At 38.2% G+C, this 12,257-nt stretch overlaps 1 protein-coding gene across 2 annotated transcripts in view; it reads right to left on the bottom strand.

The window, feature by feature from the left end:
• The window catches only part of fsd1l (fibronectin type III and SPRY domain containing 1-like), a 56,926-nt gene extending 45,376 nt beyond the window's left edge, over positions 1-11,550 (bottom strand). The window contains exon 1 of one of the 2 annotated variants that reach the window (XM_079606436.1): positions 11,393-11,550. In XM_079606436.1, the coding sequence (XP_079462562.1) occupies positions 11,393-11,407 (15 nt within the window). In that variant the 5' untranslated portion in view covers positions 11,408-11,550. The remainder of the gene's footprint in view (positions 1-11,392) is intronic. The other variant, XM_079606435.1, reaches the window with a different exon arrangement.
• Positions 11,551-12,257: the final 707 nt, after the last annotated feature.

Below are 12,257 nucleotides of genomic sequence, written 5' to 3'. Positions count from 1 at the left end.
TACTAAAACTAAAACATATTGTTCATGCACTGATGTATCTGGCAAGCTGTCAATATTTCCATCTTTGTTTTTGGCATTTTGGATTCATTTTTATATATAGGATAAGACCCAACCAAAGGGTTCATAGATATATTTTCAAATTCTCTGAGGCAAAAACACACTACTTTTGTGTTAAATATTTAAACAATTTACAAGTGAAACTTGAAAAATTAGAATATGGTGCAAAAGTTCATTTATTTCAGTAATTTAACTTAAAAGGTGACTATATTATATAGACTCATAACATGCAAAGTTAGATATTTCAAGCCTTTATTTGTTATAATTTTGAGGATTATGTCTTACAGCTTATGAAAACCTCAAATTCAGAATATTGTGAAAAGGTTTTCATAAGCTGTAAGCCATAATCATCAAAATTATAACAAATAAAGGCTTGAAATATCTCACTTTGCATGTAATGAGTCTATATAATATATTAGTTTCACCTTTTAAGTCGAATTACTGAAATTAATGAACTTTTGCACGATATTCAAATTTGTAGAGAAGACCAGAAGGCTTCAGCAAGATGATTTATTATTAAAAATGTGATATTTAACATGGCATTCATCAAGTCTAAAGCCCAAAGTATCCTTCACTTGTCCGCATTTATTTGATGACACATCAATCTTATCAATCGCATCCCATATCACCACTGCACGTTTATCACACATCACATTTTCCTTCCATATTGTGTGTTCCTTTAGTCAGTAAAACTATTTTAAAATCAAAGCACCATTTATATGCGGCTTTGGTTCCTATATGAAGCACAAAACATTTGACCTCATTTAATAATATACAGCCATATCTGTCCTCTGAGGCTTGTTAGGTGTCCTATATAGCAACTGATGCGGAAACCTCTCTGATGCTCTGCTTGAGGAATAAAATTGGTCTTTATTTGTTTTGCAATCCAGAAAAATCACATTTTTAAAAACTAATACCACCAAACAGAGATTTAAAAAACAGTGATCATGGCATATTTGCTAGCAACTAATTTTTTGCCACACCTGGCAATGGCCGGGACTTAAAGGATTAGTTCACTTTCAATAAATGATTTCCTGATAATTTGCTCACCCCCATTTCATTCTTTCTTCAGTCGAAAAGAAATGAAGGTTTTTGAGGAAAACATTCCAGGATTTTTCTCCATATAATGGACTTCAATGGCAACCAACGGTTTGAAGGTTCAAATGTCCGTCTCAGTGCAGCTTCAAAGTCTCGACACGATCCCAGCCGAGAAATAAGAGTCTTATCTAGCGAAACGATCTGTCATTTTCTAAAAATAAATTTAAATAATATACTTTTTAACCACAAATGCCTGCCTTGTACAATTTCTGAGATGCGCCACGCATTACGTCATCACGTTGGAAAGGTCACGCGTGACATCATTGAACATCCAGGATATGCACACGTAAGGACCATTTTAAACAATAAACTGACATAAATACATATAAATATGTGTCATTCAACATACAATAACTTTGAACGGTCCTCCTTCTCCAAACTTGTCAACCTCCGACTACGTCACGCGTGACCTTTCCAACGTGATGACGTAATGCATGGCGCATCTCAGAGATAGTACAAGATGAGCATTTGTGGTTAAAAAGTATATTATTATTTTATTTTTTTAGAAAATGAGCAATCGTTTCGCTAGATAAGACTCTTATTCCTCGGCTGGATCGTGTCGAGACTTTGAAGCTGCACTGAAACTCACATTTGAACCTTCAAAACGTTGATTGCCATTGAAGTCCATTATATGGAGAAAGAAAGACATGGACATCTTGGAAGACATGGGGGTGAGTAAATTATCAGGACATTTTTATTCGAAAGTGAACTAACAATTTTCAGGTATATAAATTTAATAAAGTAATCAAATGTAAAATAACACAACATAGTTTTCACTATGTAAATTAAACATGGATTATTCCTTATTAAAGTTAAAAAACTTATTCAGCAAAGATCAGTGAGTGATTTTTCTTTGTCTTTTGTTGATTAACATTAAGGACACAGACGGCAGCAGGAATATTAGGCTGCTGTCACTTTAAGAGTGAATGCACGGTTCCAATATAATGATACACATGCGTTTTCTTTCTCAACTGTTTGCATAACTGACTGTTTACAAGCTTACTCACTAATATTGGCATTTTCAAGCACAAGAAGACGTGAAAGAGCGTTCAAATATTTGCGTGATGTTTGCGCACATAAAACCCACACAGCGAGTAACGAATCAAGTTCTCTTTTGCGTCTTCTTGCGCTTGAATCTTTCAATTGACCGTTCGCAAAGACCCGCCCCCCTTAGTTACTGTCGCTATGTCTGACAAGCTACGCCGCTCTCACACACACACACACACCATGTTCTCACGCAGTGAAAAATACATCGCGGTGCAGAGACACTGACAACACACTGACAGTCAGGACAGACTTACTTTTGATATTAAACAAAGTCTCACCTTTCAATTTTGGTCATTTTTTTAAAGAAATTTACATTCAACATTGCATTGCTAGAATTCCTAAAAATATGACAGGCCAGCTGGCGATTGACAACGCCAACACCGATTTTTACTCACATTTGGCGCTTGGCGAGGGTTAAAGGGCATATTGCAGGGTTTTTTTTTTTCAGAATTAATATATAACCTTGTATGAAAATACCATATGAAGAGTAAATGCACGATTAAAAATTGTTTTGCCAGACATTCACAAATTCAGTGGAAAACGTGACCGTTTCCTTGACCGTGTTGAAAAAACGCTTTTTTTTCACCACCACGTCATATTACGTCACAATGGGGAGTCGTTTGGCGGCGCTGCGTTCGCTCAGTGCAGAATAGGCTGGTATTATGTTGAAGCGGTCGTGATTCAGTGTGTTTTCGGTGGTTATTGTATTTCAATTAATAATTATCGTGATAAATGACTGTGAATTATGGCCTGTCAGGACATCGAGTCCACAGGTTTCCGAACAAGAAAAAGGATGGTGCTTTCTTCCGTGTTTGTGTGTGTTTTGTGCAGGGTAAGAGATGGGACTTCGCTTCTGCGTCTGCTTTGAAAAACGCGGTAGTGTGTAGCGTTCACTATAGACTGCATGATTATAATCCCGGCGATATGATGAGTTAACGTTACGTTATATGATGACGGCGATATGTGCACACTGTCCCGGCTCCTTCATCTGGTCGCCCGGTCCGCCGTCAGCATGTGGGTCGGCCACCGGTGGGAAACATGACGCTCACGGATCCGTCAGAGATCACTTATTGTACATTTGTTTTACAAAATGTGCCTTGTCTTAATTTAATTCATTAACGTATCCTCCATAAACTTGTAATGTCTTGCAAGTCTGCAGCCGACACTTATTATTATTATTATAATATAATATAATATGTTCATTTTCAATCTGTACTCCGAATTGTAATGTTTGTGTTGGCTGCTTCTACATATAAAGTTTTTATACAGTAAGACAGTTGTGATTGTGATTATTTTTTTATTCATTATCACCAAATGGGGCTATTCAAAACCTTTTATAATGTCCCTCTTTCTCTGGAAACTGTCTCCTAATGGCTGACACACACATGCAGGTAAGGGTCTAAATACTAGCTTTGCTATTGCCTGACACATAATTACAATATTGTGATCTGAGCATAGTGTTATACATATCGTCGGCTAACGTGAATACATCTATAAGCTAACACTGTTCTCTCATCGAGACCCGACTCCTGCCCCGTTCTCCTCACACCACAGCTCAATGTGTCTCCTCTGACCGTTGTTTTGTCTAATCCTGGCCTGTCTACTCTCTTGGCTTCATATAAGGCTCATAATTATATGGCTGAGGTCCATCATACGAGTAAACATTTAAGCTACAATTTCCTCAGCGTCCGAACTGTCATTGCGATCCATTGCTTTCCTATTGTTTACTTTGACCGCGCTCCCTCATGATACGTCACTTCCGGTTTGGCGGTTTTCAAATGCGGAAATAAAATTTTCTCACAAAAACGACTCCAGAAGCCTAAATAGCGTTTTATAAGTATATGTTTATATTTAAATCTAGTTCCTACATTATTGTTCTATACATTGGCTCACTGGGTACTCTAACCTGCAATATGCCCTTTAATATTATAGGCCCGGCTTGCAAGCATGTATATTATATGTATAGGTCATCCAACACCATTCCAATTTATAGGTATCACTGGTTTAGGAAGATAAATTATCATAAAATGTGTTGTTACTGGTTAAGCACCAATAATCAGAACCATTTAAGATTTACGAGCAAGCTAAACACATGGTTTAAACTCCATGCTTCTGGTAAAACTGTATGGTTTTACAAGAAGTTGAATCAAAGCAGCAAATATATTGTGTTCTACTATATTTAACAGCAGCTTTCACCAATATCTGCAGAAGAAAATCATTGACACGACCAGGGCAGTGATACACAAAAATGCAGTATGTGACTCACTTAAGGAGAAACGCAGTGATGCCAACTCTGCAGCTTTCCCTGACGTGGCCACATGCAAAGCTAATCAAATTTCAGTGGAAGGACAATTCTCCGGTCAAAGGAGGAAAATAAAGCAAAAGGAGAAGTTTGTGATCCAGTCACTTTGTGGATCAGCAAGCGAGGTTAGTGGTTGGTTTCATTCAGAGCATCTTTTAGGGAATTTTTTTATATTTTCTTGCCCTGCTGTTTGCGATTTACTGTGTACTGTGTCTTCCATAAATGCAAATACATTTAAAATAGTAATTTCAATCTCTGAATAGCTTTAGCACGTTAATGTATATTTTTATGTACAATGTTAATATTTGGTCTTGGCAGACTAGAGGCCCTATTTTAGCGCTCTGAAACGCAAGAATCAAACGCGAAACACAAGTAACTTTGTGGGCGGATCTCGGGCGCTGTTGCTATTATACCGGCGGGATAAATGACTCTTGCGCACGACGCAAATCTAAGATGTGTTGGTCTGAAGTCGCTTCATTACTCATAGGTGTGGTTTGGGCGTAACGTGAAATAAACCAATCAGAGCGTCCTCTCACATTCCCTTTAAGAGCCGGCACGCTTGTTCCATGGCGGATTGCTATTATAACGGCGGGTTTGCCGGCGCACGCAACTTACATGATGGTAACGGTGATTTCGCAGTCTTCAGAATTTAGTTTCCTGGTTCTTGACGGACAACCCACTTTGTCAGATGTCCTTATATACCGATGTGTCTCGCCACTATTGACCAAACAGGTTTGATCCGTCATTACTACAATTAGCCTGAATAATTTGGGTAAATGTGTAATCTAGATTTATGCCTATTTTTACACATCTTCATGGACACCACAATGATTTCCCTCATGTGGTAATATTTTTCCTTGTAATTATATATGATTTGCAAAAATATGAACTGCTGCGTCTGTGTAGATGAGAGTGTGTTTGCGTTGTGCACACGCTACATTATGGCCAAGCACGCGCCCTTAAAATAGCATCTAAATAATGCGCCACTGACTTTAGACTGGGTTTTTCCAGGTCTGTGGCGAAATTGTTTTCTGAAACTGCAAAATAGCAAAATGTGTGCATAAGATATGCTGCTGCATTAATATGCATTAATGAATCCTATAGTAGATCTAGACAGGTGGAGCTGGGGGAGGTGGAGGATCCCAGAAGAACTGCGATTCCACGATATATAACTAGCTTACAGCGGACAATGAACTAGACTGAACTAAACTATTTAAATGTTGAGCAAGTAAGCTCATTGGCTGCAGAATCAGCAGAGGCCAATCAGCTAAGCCACATAATTATAACATCCTAGAACCTCCCCTGCTAATCAGAACTAAAAATAGTTACTCAACATCATTACTGTATTTAACATAGCTAGAAAACAATTTGAAGTATTTTCTTTGACATAAGGTAATCCTTAAAGTGATACTTCACCTCTGTAAAGATGAATGTGTATTTAAAATGGGTCACTCATTTATGAAGTAGAAATGTAAAATTATTTTTGAATTTGGAGCCTTCTAGATTGAGAAAAGCCAGAAAATGTATTTGTGGCTCATCATGTGGATGAAAGACAACAACTCCCAGAATGCACTTGCTTCGCTGCCCTACGAGGCCACGCCTACCGGTAAGAGAACGCAGTTAAACAACAAGGCTGGGCTACTAGTGAGTCTCCGTGACGAGTCTGCCCAGGATTTCGAGACCGCCCAAAACGTCCGTGATTCGGCTTTTGCGTTCTACAGCCACCATTCCTCATGTTTACTGCGGCGAGCGGGACGAGACTGACGGCCGCGGGAGAACGGCGAGCGGGACGAGGCTGACGGCCGCGGGAGAATGGCGAGCGGGACGAGACTGACGGCCGCGGGAGAACAGCGAGCGGGACGAGACTGACGGCCACGGGAGAACAGCGAGCGGGACGAGACTGACGGCCGCGGGAGAACAGCGAGCGGGACGAGTCTGACGGCCGCGGGAGAACGGCGAGCGGGACGAGACTGACGGCCGCGGGAGAACGGCGAGCGGGACGAGACTGACGGCCACGGGAGAACGGCGAGCGGGACGAGACTGACGGCCGCGGGAGAACGGCGAGCGGGACGAGACTGACGGCCGCGGGAGAACGACACGAGGCGGTGGCGTGATTACTGATGAACGGCGCCTGTGAGACGCACCGGTCTCGTATCTCTCACGGAGGAGCGGGAATTTTCTTAGCAATGTTAAAACACACATCAACCGATCACTTGTTTAGCATTCATGTAAACACTACATTCAGATTCACCGATCGGAGTGAGTTCAGTGAGATTGAAACAAAAGGTGTGCATGTAAACAATGAATGGCGACTGCAGAAAGCAAAAGCCGAATCCCGGACATTTTGGACGATCTCGACGGCTGGATATGTCCGGGGAAAAGAGGATGGTAACCGCTACTACTCCGCTTTCTAAACACAACAAGAGCCTGTTAGCTTAGCTTCCAAATAAAAGATGGCTGACACTATTTGTACATTCTGTGAGTGAGATCCCTCCTCTATGGGCGGCTTGAAAACATGCGGATCTAGCGCCTTCTACTGGCTGTAGTTTTTAGCCAAAAAAGCCTCCGATGACGCAAAATGAAGATTTTTGCGTCATCGGAGGTTTTTTTACAGACAAAAAATACATAGGCCTAAATATCTTGTCTCAGGGGGACATGAGGGAGGGAAACACGGTAATTTGAAAATACTACAGGTTTTCTACTGATATAAAGCTTAATGCTAAATCCTGAAGTCTCCCTTTAATGATAAACTCTCTGAACTATCACAAAATTTGCGACGTTGCACAGATCAATGCAGGGAAAAACACAGGACTGCCCGTTTAACATTTAACATCTAGTTTAACGAGTGACATATAATTACCCTTTCGTCACTTAAATGAGGTACTTCCTTAATGCAATAATGTTAAAAGATAATGTTGTGTGTGAACCTCATGGAGGATGAGCTACCGTTTACTGGCTGTTTTTTTGTCAAGAAACAGCAAAATCATATGCGGGTGAGTAAACGATGACAGATATAAAACATGAAACACAAAAAGATAAGCATGCACTGATGCTAATTAATTAGGCTACTCTCAACACAGAGATTATGACCATCTCTCTCCTGAGATTACGCACTGCGAGCAGACACAAACACAAAGTCAACAATAGGGTGGAGACAGAATGACGTAGAGCAAACTATTCTGGTCAGTGTCAGACGGTCCCTTAAATCCTTCAAATCCAGGAGACAATGCTAGTTAAGGATAAAGACTTCTGGAGGGCCTAATCCAGAGAGATACTGACTCTAAAGCCAAATATACAGAATCTTTACAGTATCTAGGTTTGTCCCAGCTTGCATTTCCTAAAACACTAGCAATTCATTGTGTCGTTTTCATTACCATGGCTAGGTCTGCACATATCGCGACTGAAAATATGCTAAATGCTTATCAGGGATTAATACGTCAACAAATTATTTTTAGAGGGAAATCACTCACACACACAAATCGAAAAAAAATTCTGTTGATTTTAATTTTTCTTCCATATTGTAATGGTACCTTTTAATTGAAATGGATCATCGTAAAAGAAAAAAATGTAGGGTGGGACATGTTTCTATGCATTGACTGTTGATCTCAGAAGTGGAGGCAGAAGATGAACACAAGCATGCATTTTAAGCAGGTAAAATGTTTTGCATACGTTGTTTTAACCAGAAAAAAAAATGATTCATGCACGGATGAACTGTTCACAATAACGTCCATAACATGCATTTAGAAAAGAGTGAATTTCATGCCGACTAATTGCAGTTTAAAAACCTTTTTTTTTTTTTTTTACTGATTAATCACCTCTAATAATTCTGAAGTTAGTCTATTTGTTTACCAAGGAGAAACACTGTCAATAAGGGAACATGCTTGAGATGAAATATGAGACAATGAGACATGTGATGTGTGAAGAAAAACAAAATAAATATCACATGAGCCGGCCGTTTAAAAGAAACACTGGACCTGACATTTGTCTCGATCTGAGTTTTACAACTTCTAAATATCCAGACACTTTCTGTCCGTTACATTCGACTTAATACACTATATTTCCTTGGTCAACACAAAACTATTGCAAAGGGAAACACGAGAGAGCAGAGCATACGGAAATGTAATATATGTACACATATGAAATACACATATATTAAATATATCCACATATATATGCCCATATACAAAACCTATTAGAAAATAAAACAATTGACATATATTTAATGTATGTATAATAGTGTTTTTTTTTATATATACATGTCACATATATAATTATCAGTTTTCAAATAGAATTTGTGTAGTATTTGTTTTGTTTTTATGAGCTGGTCAAGAAGAGGTAAAATAATAATATTTTGTTTATAAAAGATTCGAAAATGAGATAGAAATTGAAATGAAATGTGGATCTGTAGACTTGATATAAATAGTTAATAGTAAATAGTTTGGCATATATAAATTAAACATATCGGTGACATATATGGTCAAAACATACAGTATTATATAAATAATAATCATATTAATATGTCAATATACTAATTTAATATGGCGAATTTATATATGTTAAAAACCTATATCAACATATATGTAGAGATATGTATATATGTGATAGCAATATATTGTCTTATATTTAGCATATATGATGGCCTCACTAGCGATATAGGGACATATATGTCATATATAATAATAATAATAATATGTTTAATTTATATAGCGCCTTACCCAAGCTCAAGGACGCTTAATATATATTACATTTCCGTAAGGGCTGCTTCAGACATACAGCACTAGAAGTACACATACTAATATCTGTAATTTTGCTCTTTGACCAACACAGATCCACACCCTAAACTGCAGAACTAAAGACACATAAACAACGCGGTCCACCTTTGTAACAGACTCACATGCATACACACGCGTATCATTGAGGAGTTTATGGAGGCCAGTAAACCTGATCTAACTTTCCAGGGCTGACATCTGATCCCCTCGCGTTTCTTCTTCTGACTGCTAGACTCCAGATTAGATTAATTGTAAGTTGCAGCCAAGCGAATGCCACGGCCCGCCTGTTGAAAAGTCCAACCGTTACATCATTCATAGCCTGTGGAATCGGACTCCTTCACAAAACCCACAACGGCATGACCCACTTCTTCGTGACAATACAGTGGGATTGTGTGCCGGCATATTCCCTTCCTCGTTCCTCCCAGCCCTGATACAGGAAACTTGCACAGATGTGTATTTCTAATGTTATCTATCATATTCAAATGATACTCTCCAACTCAATTCAATAATCAAAACATGACAAAAACAAAAGCTGCTAATAGTTACTGCATTATAATTAGTCATTCTTAAAAAATACTACAATTATTTCCAACCTACACTCAAGAAACGTGAGTTATGTAATCAGATTACTCTTCTCAAGCCACTGGTAAAGTAATGTATTACTTTTAAATGCACAACTAAACATCGGAGTTACTTTTACAAATAAGTAACGCAACATGCTACTTTGTTTCGCATGTATAGACTGACAGCTCTCCGGTCCTCATGTTGAGATGAACAAACTTAGAGGAGTTGTGTGTGAACATGATGATTATTATAGTTCTAGACTAAAGTGAGCATGTATTTACTCATCTCACTTGCACAAAAACAGTTTCAGTTTCCTCAAAATTAATATAAACAGTGAAATGCAAAGTCAGAATATTATGCAAACCTGCAGAATTAGCCAAGTATGTTAACACAAATATACTTTATGCATTTAATCTCACGTTTTTAACCAATGTCTTTCCGAATATCCAATTCAACCACACTAATAAACACAAATGACTAGTTAAACATCACATTCTTTCATTTTTTTGGTTGTGTCTTGTGTCCTATTCTTCATCCATCCAGAATAGCAGCACAGCTGACAGGTGTGTGTTTGTGATTTACTGTACAGGTGTGAATTTGCATTTCCTTAAACCTGGGGCTTATTCACTTCAACTTTGGAATGAAAGGGACTTTATATTTGCCAAAAATAACTTTTTTGTTATTAAAAAGTAATGCAAAAGTTACGTAACGCATTACTTTCCATAAAAATAATGCAATTAGCTACTTTTTTAGGGAGTAACGCAATAATGTAACGCACTACTTTTTAAAGTAACATTCGCCAACACTGCTCAAGACAAAGATAACTTTGACAGCTAGCAAAGGCCTCAGCTGCCAATATCACAGGGATGTTGTCATTCATATAAAGTGAATGTGATGTGTAATACACTCTCTTCATTCCTGATGTCACTTCCCCTCTCTGTATCCACTTCTACTAAGTAAACTTGGGAGTGCAGGTGCTATGCAATTACAAACCTGCTATGAGATACAATATTTACTAATCTTATGAAACCTGTTGCTGCAATAATGCTGAATATCATTTAAAATCTACTCCCTCGTTATATAATTTAAGCTATATCGTTTATATAACACATTACAGAACTGCATTTATATATAGCACATAATATATTGGTATTATGCAACAAGGGATCAGTCAAATACAACGTAACACAAGACATTACGATAACATTTCTACAACAAAACACAACACATGGGAGCCAGTTTCACTTATTCTGACATCAATCTTCCAGTTTTCTTTACAGCTACAAGTCAAACACTATTTCTAAAACGCCATATAACTTCAATGTCATAAAGGCCACAACCCCGGATAACATTTACAGTGAATAGACATACGGTATTCGTTTTACAACTCAATGATGTGAATGAAAAGTGTATACAGAGTCGTGCGATTATTAACGGTGCTGCGCATATGAGCGATGATAGTGTAATAAACACATTATTATTCGATCACAAATGGACCGCGGAGACATTTCGGTTAGCTACTGGCTTCCAAACACTTTAATTATGTGCCACTTACTTTCTGAGAGTCCATTACGAGGTCCCCAAAATAACTGACCGCAGTTCATGAACAGCGAGAATGTCGGCAGCAATGAAGGCGCCCGATGATTCCCTCTGGAACGAGGAGGAGTAGGGATGCGCATGCGCAGTGTGTGCGGCGTGACGTCACCAAAGTGTGGGCTCGAGGAGGGATTGCACGAGTTGACTTCACTCCCGATGTGGCCCAGTTGGGAAAATCAGTTTTTCCCAACTTCCTCAAAATAATAAGAACATTCGTGCACTATTTCAGAAAGAAATTGTTTATTGGAACCGATTTTGTAAATGATATTGACTCTGGGAGAAGGTTATTTGGATGATTCCTCACAGATACTTGATAGTAAACAAGGTGAAAGAAGTGTCGTTCAGAATAACTCACAGATATTACCCTGCTAACTAATCATTACATGGTTAACTTTAACCCCTTTATCAAGCGCCCCCCTTTTTTTTAATAGCGATGATAATGCACATTCTGAACTTAAATGGTTGTAATTCAAGAATGCTTTGGAATATAGATGTAAGATTGGTCTTTTTTTTAAAGACACTTTGCAGATTTTTGTAGAAGTGAAATAAATTAAGACAGTTAAACAGAAAAAAAAGTTATAGAAGTTTGAGTTTATGAAAATGTACAATGTTAAAAATGTAATTATTCATATTTTATATTAAATATATATTTTCAAAACCTGGTGGACTCTAAAACTGCAAAAAAAAATCCAAGGCAAAAAATCTGAACAAGTTGTGTATAAAATTTTAGGTTGATATCTCAAAAAATAAGCGTTCAGTGAGATTTAGTTTGGGCGCAGTACCACACTTCTCCACTAGTGGACATTACTGCCCATATAAGGGCG

The sequence above is a fragment of the Phoxinus phoxinus genome (assembly GCF_949152265.1).
Source record: "Phoxinus phoxinus genome assembly, chromosome: 3".
NCBI lineage: Eukaryota > Metazoa > Chordata > Actinopteri > Cypriniformes > Leuciscidae > Phoxinus > Phoxinus phoxinus.
Note: the sequence above shows the minus strand (reverse complement) of the source record. Positions and strands in the feature narration are given on the sequence as shown.